This window comes from Musca autumnalis, unplaced genomic scaffold (genome assembly GCF_047663935.1).
Source record: "Musca autumnalis isolate F117 unplaced genomic scaffold, ASM4766393v1 scaffold_5, whole genome shotgun sequence".
NCBI lineage: Eukaryota > Metazoa > Arthropoda > Insecta > Diptera > Muscidae > Musca > Musca autumnalis.
The window spans coordinates 178,048,901-178,072,376 of NW_027412088.1; the positions used below are offsets into that span (position 1 = coordinate 178,048,901).

The following is a 23,476-nucleotide window of genomic DNA, read 5'->3' on the forward strand; positions in this document are numbered from 1 at the left end:
ACTAGAAATAATTTAAAATGTAAAAATCTGTAAACAAGGCGGAAAAATTAAATTTGTTTTGATGTACAAAGTTGATTTTAATCAACCAAGACTAATATTTATGATGTCTAAACTATAAAATAATTGGTTTATTTATTTTAGATGGGCAAACTGTGATAAAATAATTTTCTATTTGCTATTTATTTAGCATTAGTGTGCATAGTGTGCTAACAGTATTAAACAATAAATTTGTAATTTGACGTATGTTTTTTGAGACGAATTCAATTTACAAAAAAATTCTTTTGACATTTCAAATTCGATCAGAAGGGCTGATGCATCTACCTTAGTAATTGTGCTATGAACAGCTGACTGCCATTTAAATCCTACAAAATGTATATCTAAATGCAATGAGATTTGTACTGGATTTATTAAATCCAGTCGAGGATTTAGTCTAAATGAGCTATAACGCTCCTCAGCTGTCATTGATGGGGGATGTTCTCCGAGGACCGCATTCACACGATAGTTGTTTATGGCATCTGCGTCTGCATCCGTGTGAATGCTATTTAAACCTGCTTAATAGGCTTTTTTATCTAGGGGTTCTCTCTTGTAACGTTGGACCTCTCTTTCTAGATCATGAAGATCTCTCCTGACATGCCTGGGTATGGGAGTCCTATCCACCAAATGGTGATTAGGATGGCTCTAACAATAACCCCCAAGCAAGTACTGTAACGAAAGCATGCCCTTGTGTTGCTGTACTGGAAGAATCTTTGTTGCCTTTCACAAATGACATCTGGGTTACCATCTCAATGCCGTCTGAAGGGGGCGGAATAGAGAAGAGGTCGAGGTTAAACAGTTCCGGAGATATCACAACACCTTGGTGAACTCCCTGTTTTAATCTATGGAACTTGGATTTCTTGTTCCTGAATTCCACGTACGACTAGAGCCCACACATATAATTGATTATCCAATGTTTCAAACTTGGGAGGAGGGTTGTAAGATCGATATCCTCAAACAGCGTGGAGTACTTGACAGTATCAGAGGCTTTTGATAAGTCAATCGCCACCATCAGTGTTCTATCATCAGGTTTGCTCTAGCTAAGTCCTCGACTAATATGTGTGGAGATGGCATGCAGCGCTGTTGTCGTTAGAGTTGTGCAATCTATTTCCCGGAGCGGATCGATCTTTCTAGTTCCATTTCCCAAAAGGAACTAGTTCCTAAATATAGTTCCATAGTTCCAAATAGTTCCGAGACCGATGTAGTTCAATGAATCTTTTTCTTTCGTCGTTCTTTTATGTTTCCTTCGTTCCAAATAGTTCCGAGACGGAAATAGTTCCACGAATCTTTATCTTCCATCGTTCTTTTTGTTTTCATCGTTTCGTGGCTTAATTGACATAAAAATAAATAAATTGCAGTGATGTAAGGTGTAACGTGATGTAAGAAATGAGACAGATCGAACTGAATGTGTAATTAAAGGAGCGAGAATGAAAGGAACAATATGAACTAAAGGAAATATATGAACTATAGGAACTATATGAATGCAAGAGTTGGATATAGTTCCTTCCTTCCTTCTAATAGTTCCTTGGAACTAGTTCGTTCCGGAACTACACAACTCTAGTTGTCGTGCTGTGCTGCTTACGGAACCCATGCTGATGACCGGCAACTGGATTGCTATTTCAAACGCTGGGTTTGACTAAACCTTCAAGCCTTTGCTACGGGCAACAAAAGCGAAATCGGTCTGTACGATTCACCTTTGCTGATATTCTTGCCTGGCTTCAGTAGCGGAACTAGCCCGTCCATTTTCACAGAGATATTCGACACCCGGCACATCCAGTTGTTTCAGCATTACCATGGAGATTCCATCAGGGCTCAACGCTTTGGATAATTCAGCGTTTCTGATGACATTCACAACATCATCCATTGTAAATAGTGGTGGTTCATCCTCGGCAGGAAGATATCTAATGCGACGTAGTACTCTTCACTTCACTCCCGGGGTGATCGACAAACTTTCAGTTGAAATAACTTGCGCAATCCTCCAGATCGGACAGCTCAACGTCGCCAAACGTGACTAAGGTCCTACTTTTCATCTTTCCAGGATTCGAAAGCGACATAACCATTGCCAACAATTCACTTATTCCAGCCTCAATGTTGCAATTCTTCAGGTGATTTAACCACTTGTTCCGCTAATGCTCACCGACCAACCGGATAACTTCCAGTGTCAGCTCCCTTACTCTGGGTTTACTGGGGTTGGCACAACGAGACTCATCACGCTCATTTGCTAATCCCGTCGCCGCTGCTGGGAAGTCTGGTCTCACTTCGAGTATTCGACCAGCACATACTATATGGCGAGCTGTTGCAGCTGTGATGATGTACCGGAACGTCCTTTCTGCTACTCGAACATATGTATGTACCCATATGTATGTACCCAGCAAACCAAACATCGGATGTCAGACACATCTGAACAATTTCGGAAGCCAAATCGTTCAGATTTCGTTCCGATTTCTATACGATTTCGTAGAGGAATTCGTTCAGATTTCGTTTGGATTTCGGAGAGAATGTCGAAAGTAAATTTCCCTTCGAATATACCAATGTTTTTCTTCCGATTTCGGTACGAATTCGTTTCGATATGTCGGAAACAAATTTCCCTTCGCACAACAACCACCTTTGGTATATATTTAACAGCAAGAGGCGTCAGAGAACAAATTTTTACTTCGATATTCATACGACATTATTCCAAAATCGTTTAGAAATCTTTACGAAGATTCGGAAGATACCTCCGATTTTCATATGACTTTATTCCGAAATCGTTCAGAAATCTGTACGAAAATTCTGAAGAAAAAATTCGACTTCCGAATTTCCTAAGGATTTTCTTCGGATTTCGTTCCGAATTCTGACCGAAATCTATGCGATTTCGCTCCGACATTTCGTTCCGAAATTATGTCAACCACTTCATACAACTTTCGTTAAGATATCGTTAAGATTTCGGATCCAACATCTGACGTATCATCCGAATTTTGTTCCAATTTCATTGCGATGTCGGTACGATTGGTATGCTGGGTACATATGCCCAAGAATATCAATGAAAGACGCCTTTAAACGGTAACCAATTTAAACTCCATTGTTTTCTTGTTTCAATACAGTTTTTTCCTTTCTTAATAAACTAAAACTTAATCGAAAAACTTTCAGAGATTTTGCTGTAAACCACTATCATACTAACCCACTTTCCCTTCTTTCTTTGTCGTCCTCAACAGGTGTCGGCTATGCAATATGTCTAATTGACATTTATATGGGGATGTACTATAACACAATTATTGGATGGGCTGTTTACTATCTGTTCGCCTCGTTTACATCCAAATTGCCTTGGACATCGTGTGATAATCCATGGAATACGGCTACTTGTATGCCCGTTACAAATGCCAACTTTAATGCCAATCAAACAACACCGGCCAAAGAGTTTTTTGAGTGAGTATTTCTAAAACATCTCCATCCTCCCTTCCTGCCTCATCATGTGGGTCACACAAGGCATGCTGTGTTGTTAAAAACAAACATTTTGCCCTGCCTGCCTTTTAGTTCAGCAGTTTGGAGTGGGGGCTGGATGCTGTTTAACCACTTCAATAAATGTATTTATCTAAATGGTTGGTTAGCTAGCCCCGTCATTCAGTCTGTCATCCATTGTTTGATGGGCTATTTGATATCCTTTTTTAGTTGCTTTGTTTTTGTTGTTGTTGCTAATAAAATGTTTATTTATTTTGATTTATTTGTGGTTGTTCTTCCGTTTCTTCTTTTTTTTGCAGACGCAAAGTCTTGGAACAGTACAAATCAGATGGCCTAGATTTAATGGGTCCCGTTAAACCAACATTGGCTTTATGCGTTTTTGGTGTATTTGTTTTGGTCTATTTCTCCTTGTGGAAGGGTGTCCGCTCGGCTGGCAAAGTAGTTTGGGTAACCGCCTTGGCCCCATATGTTGTACTCATCATTTTGTTGATACGCGGTGTATCATTGCCTGGCGCCGATGAAGGTATCAAATATTATTTAACACCGGAATGGCATAAATTGAAAAATTCAAGGGTGAGTATTGAGGAGAGGAAATTCTTTCAAACTTTAAAAAAAATATAAAGCCGTAAACACATCCAACGTTTCAGTAAAGTTGGGCTCCATTTCTGATAAATGAAAATATGAAGAAAAATTCGATCTATGTTGCCCTTGCTTTTTTTATTTTTTTATGGCGACCAAATTTATTGAAACGTTGCATGTGTTTACGGCTTAACTTGTCAAGAACTTTACAAGTCACTTGGAGGTAAAACTTATCCACGTCACTGGAGTGCAAAATTTACCTTATCCACGTCACTTGGATAAGGGGTTCTTCTTATCCACGTTACATAGATACGAGATCTGTCTTATCCACGTTTCTTGAATTATAGTTTTAGCTTATCCAAGTTATTTGGATAATAGTTCCACCTTACCCACGATACTTGGATAAGAGTTCCATCTTATCCACGTCATTTGGATAAGTGTTTTACTTTATCCAAGTCACTTGGATAAGAGTTTTACTTTGGATAAGAGTTTTAACTTATCCACGACACTGGAATGTAAGATTTACCTTATTCAAGTCACTCGGATAAGAGTTTTACTTTATCCGAGTCACTTGGATAACAGTTTAACCTTATCCACGTTACTTGCATTAGACTTTTAGCTTATCCAAGTTATGCACCTTATCCACGTTACCTGGATAAGAGTTTTAGCTTATCCACGTTACATGGATAAGTGTTTGAAATTAATCAAGTCACTTGGATAAGAGTTTTAATTTATCCAAGTCATTTGGATAAGAGTTTTACCTTATCCACGACACTAGAATGCAAGATTTACCTTATCCAAGTCACTCGGATAAGAGTTTTACTTTATCCCAGTCACATAGATAAGAGTTCTGCTTTATCCACGTCTCTTGCATTAGACTTTTAGCTTATCCAAGTTATCCACCTTATCCACGTTACTTGGATAAGAGTTTCAGCTTATCCACGACACTGGAATGCAAGATTTACCTTATCCAAGTCACTCGGATAAGAGTTTTACTTAATCCAAGTCACTTGGATAAGGGTTTCACCTTATCTACGTCACGTAGATAAGAGTTCTTCCTTATCAACGTTACTTGCATTAGACTTTTAGCTTATCCAAGTTATCCACCTTATCCACGTTACTTGGATAAGAGTTTTACCTTATCCACGGCACTGGAATGCACGATTTACCTTATCCAAGTCATTCGGATAAGAGTTTTACTTAATCCAAGTCACTTGGATAAGGGTTTCACCTTATCCACGTCACATAGATAAGAATTCCATCTTATCCACGTTACATGGATAAGTGTTCTACCTTATCCACGTCAAATGGATAAGAGCTTGAACTTATCCACGTTACTTGGATAAGAGTTTTACCTTATCCACGACACTAGAATGCAAGATTTACGTTATCCAAGTCACTCAAATAAGAGTTTTACTTAATCCAAGTCACTTGGATAAGGGTTTCACCTTATCCACGTCACATAGATAAGAATTCCATCTTATCCACGTTACATGGATAAGTGTTCTACCTTATCCACGTCAAATGGATAAGAGTTTGAACTTATTCAAGTCACTTGGATAAGGGTTTTACCTTATCCACGACACTAGAATGCAAGATTTACCTTATCCGAGTCACTCGTATAAGAGTTTTACTTTATCCAAGTCACATGGATAAGAGTTTAACCTTATCCACGTCACTGGAATGCAAAATTTACCTTATCCACGTCAGTTGGATTAGGGTTTTACCTTATCCACGCCACATAGATAAGAGTTCTGTGTTATCCACGTTGCTTGAATTATAGTTTTAGCTTATCCAAGTTATTTGGATAACAGTTCCACCTTACCCACGATACTTGGATAAGAGTTCCATCTTATCCACGTCGTTTGGATAAGTGTTCTACCTTATCCACGTCACATGGATAAGAGTTTAAACTTATCCAAGTCATTTGGATAAGAGTTTTACTTTGGATAAGAGTTTTAACTTATCCACGACACTGGAATGAAATATTTACCTTATCCACTTCACTTGGATAAGAGTTTTACTTTATCCAAGTCATTGGGATAAGAGTTTTACCTTATCCACGACACTGAAATGTAAGATTTACCTTATCCAAGTCACTCGGATAGGAGTTTTACTTTATCCAAGTCACTTGGATAAGGGTTTTACCTTATCCACGCCACATAGATAAGAGTTCTGTGTTATCCACGTTGCTTGAATTATAGTTTTAGCTTATCCAAGTTATTTGGATAACAGTTCCACCTTACCCACGATACTTGGAAAGGAGTTCCATCTTATCCACGTCATTTGGATAAGTGTTCTACCTTATCCACGTCACATGGATAAGAGTTTAAACTTATCCAAGTCACTTGGATAAGAGTTTTATTTTGGATAAGAGTTTTAACTTATCCACGACACTGGAATGAAATATTTACCTTATCCACTTCACTTGGATAAGAGTTTTACTTTATCTAAGTCATTTGGATAAAAGTTTTACCTTATCCACGACACTGGAATGCAAAATTTACCTTATCCAAGTCACTTGGATAAGGGTTTTACCTTATCCACGCCTCATCGATAAGAGTTCTGTGTTATCCACGTTGCTTGAATTATAGTTTTAGCTTATCCAAGTTATTTGGATAACAGTTCCACCTTACCCACGATACTTGGAAAGGAGTTCCATCTTATCCACGTCATTTGGATAAGTGTTCTACTTTATCCACGTCACATGGATAAGAGTTTAAACTTATCCAAGTCACTTGGATAAGAGTTTTATTTTGGATAAGAGTTTTAACTTATCCACGACACTGGAATGAAATATTTACCTTATCCACTTCACTTGGATAAGAGTTTTACTTTATCTAAGTCATTTGGATAAAAGTTTTACCTTATCCATGACACTGGAATGCAAAATTTACCTTATCCAAGTCACTTGGATAAGGGTTTTACCTTATCCACGCCACATCGATAAGAGTTCTGTGTTATCCACGTTGCTTGAATAATAATTTTAGCTTATCCAAGTTATTTGGATAACAGTTCCACCTTACCCACGATACTTGGATAAGAGTTCCATCTTATCCACGTCATTTGGATAAGTGTTCTACCTTATCCACGTCACATGGATAAGAGTTTAAACTTATCCAAGTCACTTGGATAAGAGTTTTACTTTGGATAAGAGTTTTAACTTATCCACGACACTGGAATGCAATATATACCTTATCCACTTTACTCGGATAAGAGTTTTACTTTATCCAAGTCACTTGGATAACGGTTTCACCTTACCCTCGATACTTGGATAAGAGTTCCATCTTATCCACGTCATTTGGATAAGTGTTCTACCTTATCCAAGTCACTTGGATAAGAGTTTTACTTTGGATAAGAGTTTTAACTTATCCACGACACTGGAATGCAATATCTACCTTATCCACTTCACTCGGATAAGAGTTTTACTTTATCCAAGTCACTTGGATAACGGTTCTCCTTATTCACGTTACTTGCATTAGACTTTTAGCTTATCCAAGTTTCCACCTTATCCACGTTACCTGGATAAGAGATTTAGCTTATCCACGTTACATGGATAAGTGTTCTACGTTATCCATGTCACATGGATAAGAGTTTGAACTTATTCAAATCACTTGGATACGAGTTTTACTTTATCCAAGTCATTTGGATAAAAGTTTCACCTTAACCGCGACACTGGAATGCAAGATTTACCTTATCCAAGTCACCCGGATAAGAGTTTCACTTTATCCAAGTCACTTGGATAAGGGTTTCACCTTATCCACGTCACATAGATAAGGTTCTGCCTTATCCACGTCATTTGCATTAGACTTTTATCTTATCCAAGTTATCCACCTTATCCACGTTTCTTGGATAAGAAGTCCATCTTATCCACGTTACATGGATAAGTGTTCTACCTTATCCACGTCACGTGGATAACAGTTTGAACTTGTTCAAGTCACTTGGATAAGAGTTTTACTTTATCCAAGTCACTTGGAAAAGGGTTTCACCTTATCAACGCCACATAGATAAGAGTTCTGTCTTATCCACGTTGCTTGAATTAAAGTTTTAGCTTATCCAAGTAATTTGGATAACAGTTCCACCTTACCCACGATACTTGGAAAAGAGTTCCATCTTATCCACGCCATTTGGATAAGTGTTCTACCTTATCCACGTCACATAGATAAAAGTTTGAATTTATCCAAATCACTTGGATAAGAGTTTTACTTCGGATAAGAGTTTTAACTTATCCACGACACTGGAATACTAGATTTACCTTATCCAAGTCACTCGGATAAGAGTTTTACTTTATCCAAGTCACTTGGATAAGGGTTTCACCTTATCCACACCACATAGATAATAGTTCTGCCTTATCCGCGTTACTTGCGTTAGACTTTTAGATTATGCAAGTTATCCACCTTATTCACATTACTTGGATAAGGGTTTTAGTTTATCCACGTTACATGGATAAGTGTTCTACCTTATGCACGTCACATGGATAAGAGTTTGAACTTATTCAAGTCACTTGGATAAGAGTTTTACTTTATCCAAGTCATTTGGATAAGAGCTTTACCTTATCCACGACACTAGAATGCAAGATTTACCTTATCCAAGTCACTCGGATAAGTATTGTACTTTATCGAAGTCACTTGGATAAGGGTTTCACCTTATCCGCGTCACGTAGATAAGAGTTCTGCCTTATCCACGTTACTTGCATTAGACTTTTAGCTTTTTCAAGTTATCCACCTTATCCACGTTACTTGGATAAGAGTTTTAGCTTATCCACGTTATATGGATAAGTGGTCTACCTTATCCACGTGACATGGATAAGAGTTTGAACTTATTCAGGTCACTTGGATAAGAGTTTTACTTTATCCAAGTCATTTGGATAAGAGTTTTACCTTATCCACGTCACATGGATAGGAGTTTGAAATTAATCAAGTCGTTTGAATAGGAGTTTTACTTTATCCAAGTCATTTGGATAAGAGTTTTACCTTATCCACGACAATGGAATGCAAGATTTACCTTATCCAAGTCACTCCTATAATAGTTTAACTTTATCCAAGTCACTTGGATAAGGATTTCACCTTATACACGTCACATAGATAAGAGTTCTGCCTTACTTGCATTAGAGTTTTAGTTTATCCGTGTTACTTGGTCACTTGGATAAGAGTTGTAACTTATCCAAGTAACTTGAATAAGAGTTTTAACTTATCCACCTCACGTGGATACGAATTTTATCTCATTCACATCACTTGGATAAAAATTTTATCTTATCGACGTCACTCGGATAACAATTTTATCTTATCCAGTCGTTTGGGTACCGACTTTATTCTATCCACGTCACTTTTCACCTCATCCATGTCACTTAAATGAAGATTTTATGTTATCCACATCACGTGGATAACGATTTTGTCTTATACACGTCTCGTGGATAATGATTTTATCTTATCCACATCACGTGGATAGCGATTTTATCTTATCCACATCACGTGGATAACGATTTTATCTTATCCACGTTGTTTGGACAATATCAGTTTCCTCATATCCCTATCTTCTGTTTATTTTCTAGGTTTGGATTGATGCCGCATCACAAATTTTCTTTTCCTTGGGACCTGGATTCGGCACGCTATTGGCCCTGTCAAGTTATAACAAATTTCACAATAATTGTTATCGCGATGCATTAATTACCAGTAGTATTAATTGCTTGACTAGCTTTTTGGCTGGTTTCGTTATATTTTCGGTGCTGGGGTAAGTCAACAAACGACATCTTGGTCAGAAATTCAAATTAAGTTTATCCGAACTTCTTAATGTCTTTGATACTTTGTTGTAATGTTAAACATTTGTTCTGTATTCTGTTTTCAGCTACATGGCCCATGTCCAAAAAACCACCATCGATCGGGTGGGTCTTGAGGGTCCCGGCCTGGTATTTATTGTCTATCCCGAGGCCATTGCCACAATGAGTGGTTCGGTATTTTGGTCCATAATTTTCTTTTTAATGTTAATCACCTTGGGTTTGGATTCAACATTTGGTGGTCTAGAGGCAATGATAACGGCCTTGTGTGATGAGTATCCCCGCTCCATTGGTAGAAGAAGAGAGTTGTTTGTATTACTACTGCTTGCAGGGATATTCTTGTGTGCCCTACCCACCATGACATATGTAAGTAAAAGTCAAATCAAGCAAATCCACATCGGGTAATAAATATAAATTTATTTATAAGATACAAATCAGGGCTAACAAAACAAACAAAAACCTTTTTATCTATCCATTTAACTTAATTATGCCAAGAAGTCAATTCATTAGAAATCCCCTTCCCCCCTGCTTCTATCACATCACAGTAACATTTGATTTGCTAATTCATCACATAATCAAAGAGACTGTTAATGAAATGCCTATTTCCACTAACTGGAGTAGCCCTTGCTATAGCATAAAAACATATATACATATGTACATATATAATGTGTTTTATAGTGTGTGTTTACTTAGGTAACACCCTCCTCCTCCGAACATTTAGCACCTGTCCAAATGATTTACACCATTGAGCACTTAACTTTTCCACTATCTTCCCTTCATTCAACAAAACTCCATTTGTTTGGTTATTTCCTGTTTTTTCTTCTTCTTTCCTCAAACATCATTGAGGAGGGTGGACACCAGTAGTTCCGCTATTGTCCATCCTTTTTAGGTGGCAGGGTCAATCTTCCACTTGTTGATAACTAATGTTTGTTATCACTTGACTTGATTACATTTGAAATTATAATTTGGTGTTTACCACAGTGACTCCCTTAGAGATGTGTTGAATTGTAGTTGAAAGGGAGAAGAACTCGCTAGCTCCAGTAATGGCTAAAGTGTGTGGAATAGTTATTTATTTTATTTAATAAATATAAGAAGTGTGTGAGTATATGGGGAAGACTAGTATTATGCATCAATGTTGGACCATTGGATAGGATAACTAGTACGTGGTTTAAGAGTTATTTAAATGACGTTTATAATGCTTCTTCTACCTTATCCACACAGCTTGCATAATGCATTTATTTTAACCAGTTTATCCACCTACCTGTAGAAAACTTTAATTCAGCAAACATTTCTGTATAAGAAGTCAATTCAGCAATCTTTTTCTATAATATAAGTAAATTCAACAAAAATTATCCTATAGAAAAAGTCAACTCAGCAAAATTTTTCTATGGAACAAGTCAATTCAGCGAACTTTATCTATAGAAAAAGTCAAATCAGAAAACTTTTTTCTAAAGAAAAAGTGATTTTAGCTAACTATCTCTATAGAAAATTTAATTCAGCAAACTTTTTCTATAGAAAAAATGAATTCAGCAAAATATTTCTATTGGAAAAGTGAATTCAGCAAACTTTTCCTATAGAAAAAGTGAATTCAGCAAACTTTTTCTATAGAAAAAGTGAATTCAGCTAACTTGTTCTATAGAAAAAGTGAATTCAGCTAACTTGTTCTATAGAAAAAGTGAATTCAGCAAACTTTTTCTATAGAAAAAGTGAATTCAGCTAACTTGTTCTATAGAAAAAGTGAATTCAGCAAACTTTTCTGTGGACAAAATGAATTCAGCTAACTTTTTCTATAGGAAAAGTGAATTCAGCAAACTTTTTCTATAGAAAAAGTGAATTCAGCTAACTTGTTGTATAGAAAAAGTGAATTCAGCAAACTTTTCTGTGAACAAAATGAATTCAACTAACTTTTTCTATAGGAAAAGTCAATTCAGCAAACTTTTTCTATATAAAAAGTAATTTCAGCTAACTTTTTCTTTAGAAAAAGTCAATTCAGCTAACTTTTTCTTTAGAAAAAGTCAATTCAGCTAACTTTTTCTATAGAAAAAGTCAATTCAACAAACTTTTTCTATAGAAAAGTAAATTCAACAAACTTTTTCTATACAAAATTCAATTCAACAAACTTTTTCTATAGAAAATGTTTATTCAGCAAACTGTTTATATAGAAAAAAGACAATTCAGCTAACTTTTTCTATAGACAAAGGTCATTCAGCGAACGTTATTTATAAAAAAGTCAAGTCAGCCTATTTTTCCATAGAAAAAAGTTATATACAGCAAACTTTTCCATATAAAATGTTAATTCAGCAAACTTTTTCTATAGCAAAATTCAATTCAGCAAACAGTTTGTATTGAAAAACACAATTCTGCGAAATTTGTCTATGAAAAAATTAAATCAGCAAACGTTTTCCATTGAAAAAGTAAATTCAGCACACTTTTGCTTTAGAAATAATAAATTCAGCAAATTTATTCTATAGAAAAAGTCAATTCAGCCACCTTTTTCTATGAAAAAAATCAATTCAGCAAACTTTTTCTATACAAAAACACTATTCAGTAAACCTTTTATTTAGACAAATCAATCAATTAATCAAAAAATAAATTCAGCAAACTGTTTTTATAAAAAAAAACAATTTAAATAACTTTTACGGTAGAAAAAATACAAAAAATAGAAAATACAATTCAGCAATTCTTTTTTATAAAAAAGTCAATTCAGCAAATTGTTTCAATAAAAAAGTAAATTCAGCATACATTTTCTATAGAAAAAACTAATTCAGCAAACAGTTTCTATTGAAAACTCAAGTCAGCCAACTTTTTTATAGAAAAGTCAATTCAGCAATTTTTTGTTCTGTAGAATAAGTAAATTCAGCAAACTTTTACTATAGAAAAAGTCAATTCAGCAAACTTTTTCTGTAGTAGAAATAATTTTAACCAGCTTTGTCTATAGAAAAAGTTAATTCAGCAAACCTTTTCTATTGAAAACTCAAATCAGCAAACCTTTTCTATGGAAAAAATCTATGCAGCAAAATTTTTATATAGAAAAAGTAAATTCAGCAAACTTTTTATAGTACATTTTATATTTTTCTATAGAATATTTTAATTCAGCAAATATGTTCTATAGGCAAAGATAATTCAGCAAATGTTTTTCTATAGAAAATCCAATTCAGCAAACTTTTACTATAGAAAAAGTCAATTCAGCAAACTTTTTCTATAGTAATAGTCAATTTAACGAGCTTTTTCGTAGATAAAGTTAATTCAGCAAACCTTTTCTATTGAAAACTCAAGTCAGCCAACTTTTTTATAGAAAAGTCAATTCAGCAATTTTTTGTTCTGTAGAATAAGTAAATTCAGCAAACTTTTACTATAGAAAAAGTTAATCCAGCAAAATCTTTCTATTGAAAACTCAATTCAGCAAACCTTTTCTATGGAAAAAACCAATGGAGCAAACTTTTTATATAGAAAAAGTAAATTCAGCAAACTTTTTTATAGTACATTTTATATTTTTCTATAGAAGATTTCAATTCAGCAAACTTGTGTTATAGGCAAAGACAATTCAGCAAATGTTTTTCTATAGAAAATCCAATTCAGCAAACTTTTACTATAGAAAAAGTCAATTCAGCAAACTTTTTCTATTCAATTCAGCAAACTTTTTCTATAGTAAAATTCAATTTAACCAGCTTTATCTATAGAAAAAGTTAATTCAGCAAACCCTTTCTCTTGAAAACTCAATTCAGCAAACTTTTTTCTGTAGTAAAAGTCAATTCAGCAAACTTTTACTATAGAAAAAGTCAACATTTTCTTTAAAAAAGGTCATTTCAGCTAACTTTTCCTATAGAATAAGACAATTCAGCAAATTCTATAAAGAAAATTCAAGGAAAAATATTCATCACACACATCACATTTTATATTTTTCTATAGAACATTTTAATTCAGCTAACTTGTTCCATAGGCAAAGACAATTCAGCAAATGTTTTTCTATAGAAAATCCAATTCAGCAAACTTTTACTATATAAAAAGTCAATTCAGCAAACTCTTTCTATAGTAAAAGTCAATTTAACCAGCTTTTTCTATAGAAAAAGTTAATTTAGCAAACCTTTTGTATTGAAAACTCAAGTCAGCCAACTTTTTCTATAGAAAAGTCAATTCAGCAAAATTTTTTTCTGTAGAATAAGTCAATTCAGCAAACTTTTACTATAGAAAAAGTTAATCCAGCAAAATCTTTCTGTTCAAAACTCAATTCAGCAAACCTTTTCTATGGAAAAAATCAATGCAGCAAACTTTTTATATAGAAAAAGCAAATTCAGCAAACTTTTTTATAGTATATTTTATATTTTTCTATAGAACATTTTAATTCAGCAAACTTGTTCTATAGGCAAAGACAATTCAGCAAATGTCTTTCTATAGAAAATCCAATTCAGCAAATTTTTACTATAGAAAAAGTCAATTTAGCAAACTTTTTCTATAGTAAAAGTTAATTTAACCAGCTTTTTCTATAGAAAAAGTTAATTCAGCAAACCCTTTCTATTGAAAACTCAAGTCAGCCAACTTTTTCTATAGAAAAGTCAATTCAGCAAACTTTTTTCTGTAGAAAAAGTCAATTTAGCAAACTTTTTCTTAAAAAAAGTCAATTCAACAAACTTTTTCTATAGAAAAAGTTAATCCAGCAAAACCTTATTTTGAAAACTAAATTCGGCAAAACTTTTCTATGGAAAAAATCAATGCAGCAAACTTTTTATATAGAAAAAGTAAATTCAGCAAACTTTTTTATAGTACACTTTATATTTTTCTATAGAACATTTTAATTCAGCAAACTTGTTCTATAGGCAAAGACAATCCAGCAAATGTTTTTCTATAGAAAATCCAATTCAGCAAACTTTTTCTACAGAGAAACTCAATTCTATGGAAAAAGTCAACCCAGCAAACTTTTTTGTAGTAAAAGTAAATTCAGCAAACTTTTTCTATATAAAAGTCAATTCAGCAAACTTTTACTATAGAAAAAGTCAATTCAGCTAACTTTTTCTATACTTTTTCGTCAAAAAAGCCTTTTCAGCTAACTTTTTCTTATGAAAATTCAATTCAGCTAACTTTGTCTACAGAAAAATTCAATACAGCAAACATTTTTTATGGGAAATTTAATATTTCTAAACCATAAGTTTATTCAGCGAACTATCTTTATAGAAAAAGTTAATTCAGCGAACATTCTTTATAGAAAAAGTTAATTCAGCGAACGTTTTCTGCATAAAAAGTCAATTCAGCAAACTTTCTGCATATAAAAAGTCTATTTAGCTAACTTTTTCTATAGAAAAAGTCTATTCAGCGAACATTTTCTTTAAAAAAGATCATTTCAGCTAACTGTTCCTATAGAATAAATCAACTCAGCAAATTCTATAAAGACATTTTCATTCAGCAAACTTGTTCTATCGAAGAAAAGTCAATTCAGCAAATTTTTCTGTAGAAAAAGTCAATTCAGCAACTTTCTATATAAAAGGTCAATTCAGTAAACCTTTTCTATTGCAAACCACAATTCAGCGAACTTTTTGTCAATTCAGTGAACTTTGGTCTATAGAAAAGTACATTTAGCGAACTTTTTCTAAAGAAATAGTCAATTCAGCGATAATTTTTATAGAAAAAAAGTAAATTTAGCGAAATTTTTGCTATAGAAAAAGTCAATTCATAGATTTTTTCTATAGAGAAATAAATTTAGCAAACTTTTTCTGTACAAAAAGTCAATGCTGAATTGACTGTTTTAAAAGACCAAGAAAATTCAACAAACTTTTTCCATTTCAAAATCAATTCAGCTAACTTTTTTACCGATAAAGTCAATTCAGCAAACTTTTTCTTTAGAAGAAATAAATTCAGCGACTTTTTTTGTTAAAGAAACTGTTAATTCAGCAAACTTTTTCTAGAGAAAAATCAATTCAGCGAACTATTAGTATAGAAAAATGTCAATTCAGCGAACCTTTTCCGTAGAAAAAGCCAATTCAGCAATGTTCTTCTATAGAAAAATCAATTAAACTAATTCAGCGAACTTTTTCTTTTTTTAGTATAGAAAAAGTTAATTCAGCTCACTTTTTCTTTAGAAGAAATAAATTCAGCAACCTTTTTTAAAGAAACTGTCAATTCAGCAAACTTTTTCTAGAGAAAAATCAATTCAGCGAATTATTAGTATAGAAAAAAGTCAATTCAGAGAACCTTTTCCGTAGAAAAAGCCAATTCAGCAAAGTTCTTTTATAGAAAAATCAATTAAACTAATTTTTTCTACAGAGGAAATCAATTCAGAGAACTTTTTTCTTTTTTTTTAATATAGAAAAAGTCAATTCAGCGAACTTTTTTACAGAAAAAGTCAATTCAGCAAACTCTTTCTTTAGAAGAAATAAATTCAGCAAGCTTTTTCTTAAGTACCTGTCAATTCAGCAAATCTTTTCTATAGAAAAATTAATTCAGCGAACTTTTAGTATAGAAAAATGTCAATTCAGCGAACCATTTCCGTAGAAAAAGCCAATTCAGCAATGTTCTTCTATAGAAAAATCAATTAAACTAATTCAGCGAACTTTTTCTTTCTTTTAGTATAGAAAAAGTTAATTCAGCTATCTTTTTCTATAGAAGAAATAAATTCATCAACCTTATTTTTAAAGAAACTGTCAATTCAGCAAACATTTTCTAGAGAAAAATCAATTCAGCGAACTATTATTATAGAAAAAAGTCAATTCAGCGAACCTTTTCCCTAGAAAAAGCCAATTTAGCAATGTTTTTCCAGAGAAAAATCAATTAAACTTGCTTTTCCTACACAGGAAAACAAATTAAGCGAACTTTTTCTTTTTTTAGTATAAAAAAATCAATTCAGCGAACTTTTTTACCGATAAAGTCAATTCAGCAAACTTTTTCTTTAGAAGAAATAAATTTAGCAACCTTTTTTTAAAGAAACTGTCAATTCAGCAAACTTTTTCTATAGAAAAATCAATTTAGCGAACTTTAAGTATAGAAAAAAGTCAATTCAGCGAATCTTTTCCGTAGAATAAGCCAATTCAGCAATGTTCTTCTATAGAAAAATCTATTAAACTAATTCAGCGAACTTTTTCTTTTTTTAGTATAGAAAAAGTTAATTCAGCTAACTTTTTCTTTAGAAGAAATAAATTCAGCAACCTTTTTTTTAAAGAAACTGTCAATTCAGCAAACTTTTTCTACAGAAAGTTAATTTCAGCGAACTATTAGTATAGAAAAAAGTCAATTCAGCGAACCTTTTCCGTAGGAAAAGCCAATTCAGCAATGTTCTTCCACAGAAAAATCAATTAAACTAATTTTTCCTACAGAGGAAATCAATTCAGCGAACTTTTTCTTTTTTTAGTATAGAAAAAGTCAATTCAGCGAACTTTTTTACAGAAAAAGTCAATTCAGCAAACTTTTTCTTTAGAAGAAATAAATTTAGCAACCTTTTTTTAAAGAAACTGCCAATTCAGCAAATCTTTTCTATAGAAAAATCAATTCAGCGAACTTTTAGTATAGAAAAAAGTCAATTCAGCGAACCTTTTCCGTAGAAAAAGCCAATTCAGCAAAGTTCTTTTAAAGAAAAATCAATTAAACTAATTTTTTCTACAGAGGAAATCAATTCAGAGAACTTTTTCTTTTTTTAGTATAGAAAAGTCAATTCAGCGAACTTTTTTACAGAAAAAGTCAATTCAGCAAACTTTTTCTTTAAAAGAAATAAATTCAGCAACCAGTTTTTTTTAAAGAAACTGTCAATTCAGCAAACTTTTTCTATAGAAAAATCAATTCACCGAACTATTAGTATAGAAAAAAGTCAATTCAGCCAACGTTTTCCGCAGAAAAAGCCAATTCAGCAATGTTCTTTTATAGAAAAATCAATAAAACTAATTCAGCGAACTTTTTCTTTTTTTAGTATAGAAAAAGTTAATTCAGCTCACTTTTTCTTTAGAAAAAATAAATTCAGCAACCTTTTTTTTAAAGAAACTGTCAATTCAGCAAACTTTTTCTAGAGAAAAATCAATTCAGCGAATTATTAGTATAGAAAAAAGTCAATTCAGAGAACCTTTTCCGTAGAAAAAGCCAATTCAGCAAAGTTCTTTTATAGAAAAATCAATTAAACTAATTTTTTCTACAGAGGAAATCAATTCAGAGAACTTTTTTCTTTTTTTTTTTTAATATAGAAAAAGTCAATTCAGCGAACTTTTTTACAGAAAAAGTCAATTCAGCAAACTCTTTCTTTAGAAGAAATAAATTCAGCAAGCTTTTTCTTAAGAACCTGTCAATTCAGCAAATCTTTTCTATAGAAAAATTAATTCAGCGAACTTTTAGTAATGAAAAATGTCAATTCAGCGAACCATTTCCGTAGAAAAAGCCAATTCAGCAATGTTCTTCTATAGAAAAATCAATTAAACTAATTCAGCGAACTTTTTCTTTTTTTAAGTATAGAAAAAGTTAATTCAGCAAACTTTTTCTTTAGAAGAAATAAATTCAGCAACCTTTTTTTTAAGAAACTGTCAATTCAGCAAACTTTTTCTAGAGAAAAATCAATTCAGCGAACTTTTAGTATAGAAAAAAGTCAATTCAGCGAACCTTTTCCCTAGAAAAAGCCAATTTAGCAATGTTTTTCCAGAGAAAAATCAATTAAACTAGCTTTTCCTACACAGGAAAACAAATTAAGCGAACTTTTTCTTTTTTTAGTATAGAAAAATTCAATTCAGCGAACTTTTTTACAGAAAAAGTCAATTCAGCATTATTTTTCCATAGATAAAGTAAATTCAGCAAAATTTTTTGAAGTAAAAATCCATTCAGCGATTTTTTTACAGATAAAATTAATTCAGCGCACCTTTTCTATAGAAAAGTCAATTCAGCAAAATGTTCTCTAGGAAAAGTGGATTCAGCAAACGTTTCCTATAGAAAATGCAATTCACCGAACTTTTCCTATAGAAATAAATCAATTCAGCGACTTTTTGAATTTAAAAACCTTTAAAAACGTAATTTTTTATTTCCTTTCAGGGTGGCGTATTCCTGGTAAACTTCCTCAATGTTTATGGTCCAGGTTTGGCCATTCTCTTTGTGGTGTTTGTGGAGGCAGCTGGGGTGTTTTGGTTTTATGGTGTGGAACGCTTTTCCAGTGATGTGGAAATGATGCTGGGCAAAAAACCTGGACTATTTTGGCGTATTTGCTGGACATATATCAGTCCCGTGTTTCTACTGGTAAACGATAACCGATAACTCTACTGAGAATAACGGATTTTAATAAAAAGATTTTTCACTTACTTTTATGCATTTCAGGCCATTTTTATTTTCTCATTTTTAGGCTATGAAGAAATGCTCGGCACAGAATACAAATATCCTTTGTGGAGTATAAAAGTCGGTTGGGCTGTGACCTGTTCATCGGTCATGTGCATACCCATGTATATGATTTATAAATTCTTCTTTGCCTCCAAGGGTAATTGTCAAGAGCGTTACGATGCCTCATTTAAACCGGAAACAAATCGGGGCACCTCCATTCCTGGGCAACAGGGTACCAATGTGTGACATGGAGGTAATGTAGATGTAAACAATTGGCCAACAAAAAAAGAGTGTGAGCTCAAAAATCATCATCATCACCAACAACAACAACAAGAACAACTAACACAGCAATATTCACCAACAACAATAACAAAACTTAATGGAAATTTTTGTAGTAAATTAAGTGGAAATGAAAATCTCAATAATTCGTCGTCGTACTATGCTTCGTATTATAATGCCAACTATTTAAATGGTTACCTGGATCAACCACCAGGGCATGATATTAGCTTTAAAAATGTCAAGAAGACAGGAGAAAGGGAGGAGGAGGACACATCAACGGCAAGATATCAAGAAATCAATTCAAACAACTATCAGAAGAAATCCCATTCTTGCCAAAGTTGTGGTCCACCCAATAAACCTTGGACTGGGAATCTTCTTGACCAAAATGTTAATCTTAATTATAGGAATTTAGTTAATGGTAGTCATCGTTCACATGCGCCACATCATCATATTCAGCATCATCATCATCATAGTCGTTTATTAAGTAGACAGTTTTGTATATTACAAACGCCTCCATATTTGTATGATAATAATTGTAGTATTGCAAGCGCGTCCGGGTCCGAGTCTGATTTTGGTGCCGCTAATGCTGCTGCTGCTGTTGCTAATAATGCTGAGGACAATAACAAATATACGATTATACTCAGCAAAAGTTGTAAACCGCTTAAGTTTTCATTTGCCAGTGAATGGTTAGTTTAGGAAACGTTTTATTAGGAAGGGAGAACGTTAGAGTGAGGGGAGATAACATATGGGAAGAGAAATGATGAATTGACGACATAGGGAAGATCGTTGTTTGGATTTATTTAAACATGCTTCAACTTTAGTTAAACATGGTTTAACTCATGGTACAATAAAACGCATTTTACACTTGCATTTAAAGCAGCTGTTTTGGGAATTTACGTCATTTATTTGACAGCTATTCTATGGAATTGACAACTTAAATGACACATGTTTTATAAAACATGTTAGATGTAAAAGCCACTCAATGTTAATAATAGCTCTGTTCCAGAACTAAAAAGTTTTTACAATTTTTACCACTTTTACACATTTTGCGTTCCCGTACACAAAATTTATATGAAAATCGTTTACGACTTTTACGACTTTTACCACTTTATAAAGTACGGGAACAGGCCAAATACGTTTAGATTTACGAAATCTACTACATTTTAAATTTTAATACCAAAGTGTATACGTCAAATAATAGGTGTGTTCGTTTACTTAACAATTTGTATAAGTTCAGTAAATTCTTGTAATCGGCTAAGGTATTTTGCACTGTACTGTAGAGTAAACGAACAACATCCAGTAACAATTTGTACAAATTTTTACTGGATGATGTTCGTTTACTCTACAGTACAATGCAAAAGACCTTAAAGCCAGAACAGAATCAATCGTCGCTTGCTTCCCAAATGTCAAATTATAAAGGAATGCCAGAACCTCCTAAAGGAGAAAGGCGGATTTGCAAAGAGGCTCTGGCATTCCTTTATAATTTGACATTTGGGGAAGCAAGCAAAGCAAGCGACGATTGATTCTGTTCTGGCCTTTAGTCGTTTACAAGAAGTTACTGGACTTGTACAAATTTCTACAAATTATTGAGTAAGCGAACACACATAATATCAAGTGGATTTATAACTAGGATTTATTTGACATATACGCTATGAAACTGACATTTGATTGAATTTTTGTCCTTGTTTTCAAATTTTATGATACGGCAGAAAGTTTTGAGTTGGAACAATTTGCCAATGTATCTAACTTTACTAGGCGTTTACACCAGACAGTTTGTCTTCAAATACAACTCTGATTTACTAACACATTCATACATTTGTCGGCTGTCTTCCAGCTGTCTATCATCTTTTTCACCGACAGTTGTGTTAAAAAATTTTTGTCATTTTTGTGAAAAAGAAGTGAGATGAAAGAAAGAATATGTACAAAAACAAAATATGTGAACGGAAAACGAAAAGAAATCGATGATTTTCATTCATAATTTTACCACTGTTCTTGCAGTTGTCTTGACGCCTACGTCACACAGGCAAGTTTTGGGTTTTTGATAATCAATACATGAACTCAACTGTCCTGTCATGTGTAAACGCAGGGTTATTATTGCATGAGTAAAGGCCCCGGCACTAGGGTCCGTTGAGTATCGCGTTACAACAACTACATGAAAAATTCCAGAACAAACTTGGCATCACTTACACATTTTTCATGTGGTTGTTGTTTATTAGAGTTGGGCAATCTCGTTCCTTTTGCGGTTCGATCTTTTCCGTTCCGTTCCGCAAAAGGAACTGGTCGTTCAGTTAGTTCCTTTTAGTACCAATCTTTATATGTATACCCACACTCATACTCGTTCACTCAGTTCATATCGTTCGTGCTTCTTCTTCATCAAAACAAAAGAAAAATAAATTGTTTTCGGCTTTCTTCATGGTAGATTACAAATATTTAAAACAAATTTACAATCGTTTTGCTAATTAAAAATACTTCAATTGCTCTTTTTAATTCGGCAAAGATCAGTTTAGTAAGAAATGAAAAACGAAATGACACTATGAGATTTCTTATTCACTAATAAAAGATAGGGAGAGAGAGAGACAACTGATGTTAAATGAACTGATGGAACTAACGGAAAGAGAAGAGCAAAAAGAATGGGAGAAAAACGAACGAGGGAGCAAAAGGAACTAGCTGAACCACATAGTCGGACCTAGTACCGGTCGTTCCTTTTTTGGAGTAGTTCCTTTGAACTAGTTCGTTCCGGAACGACACAAGTCTATTGTTTATAAAGCACGACGCGACTCACAACGGACCGTATGTGCCGGGGGCATAAAAAGTCAACCCCGCTTTTGGCAGAACAGCAGCCCATGATGCTAGGTTTACATTTACGAAATCCACTCGTCTTCAACTGTCAATTCCATTGCTCAAACGTCAAATAAAATCCAATGGTTTTCAGAGCAGATTTGGAATAAGGAAAAAATGTAATCAGCTGTTATACCCCGGGTTTGGGTTTCAAATGTCAATTCCATAGCGTAAACGTCAAATAAATCCTCATAAAGAAGGTTAACCCGACAAAAAACTCTAGTGCAAACGCCATTTTAGTTGTGGCCTACCTATACATTATTCATACTACCATGGTTTAACTCATGGTAGAATAAGAAGATGTTACATCAAATCATACCAAACGTCAAATTTGGTCACAATAATGCATTGGTGTGAATTGCTTGTTTACATTTTGTATGAGATTTTATTCACAATAATGCATTTTGACAACTAGTATGATGATCAGCTGTTTTTGGCGTTACACCTTTTTATTCCGCCATGGTTTAACTGCAACAGAAACAGGTTTAAATCCATAAAAAATTTAAACTTATCTTTAAAATTGCACCTAAAACAAGTATTTAGGTCAAATATGTCATTTATTTGACCGATATTCTTTGGAATTAACTAACTTAACGACGCATGTTTTTTATAACCTGTTTTATGTAATTACGTAATATATTTGACAAATATTCTATGAATTGACAAATTAAATGGCGTTTTTCTCATAAAACATGTTAAATCTAAAAGCCGCTTAAAGTTTGATTCATCTATGGAAATCTAATAGCATGTTTACATTAGAATGCTTTGTCAGTTTAATCCCCCTTTATTAGGACTTATTTGACGTATACGCAATCGAAATGAACATTTAAACCCACTCAATTCACTACGTGCTATAACTCAACCAAAGTTATTTTATAGGTAATAGATTGTTTATATTAAAGCTTTTTGTCGACTTCAACTTTTTTATGAGGATTTCTTCAACACATATTTGCAATCATGGCACAATAATAAAAGTACAACGGAAAAAACAGCTGATTATCACACTAGTTGTCAAAATGCATTATTGTGAATAAAATTACATACAAAAGGTAAACAAGCAATTCACAGCAATGCGTTATTGTGAACAATTTTGACGTTTGGTATGATTTGATGTAACACCTTCTTATTCCACCATGTTTGCAATGGAATTGTAATTGAATTTCAAATTACTAGATTTACTAAATACAGTACAATGCAAACGTACTATAAGCAATTCAAGGATACAGGAAAACAATTCACCTAACTTTTTTCATACAAAATGTATTTCTG

At 33.4% G+C, this 23,476-nt stretch overlaps 1 protein-coding gene across 1 annotated transcript in view; it reads left to right on the forward strand.

Annotated features, from left to right (window-relative positions):
- The window catches only part of SerT (Serotonin transporter), a 45,840-nt gene extending 26,300 nt beyond the window's left edge, over positions 1-19,540 (forward strand). Inside the window, exons 3-8 of the mRNA XM_073992572.1 lie at positions 3,228-3,438; positions 3,771-4,044; positions 9,602-9,780; positions 9,895-10,189; positions 18,812-19,012; positions 19,091-19,540. Coding sequence (XP_073848673.1) covers positions 3,228-3,438; positions 3,771-4,044; positions 9,602-9,780; positions 9,895-10,189; positions 18,812-19,012; positions 19,091-19,336 — 1,406 coding nt within the window. The 3' untranslated portion in view covers positions 19,337-19,540. The remainder of the gene's footprint in view (positions 1-3,227; positions 3,439-3,770; positions 4,045-9,601; positions 9,781-9,894; positions 10,190-18,811; positions 19,013-19,090) is intronic.
- The last annotated feature ends 3,936 nt before the right edge of the window (positions 19,541-23,476 follow it).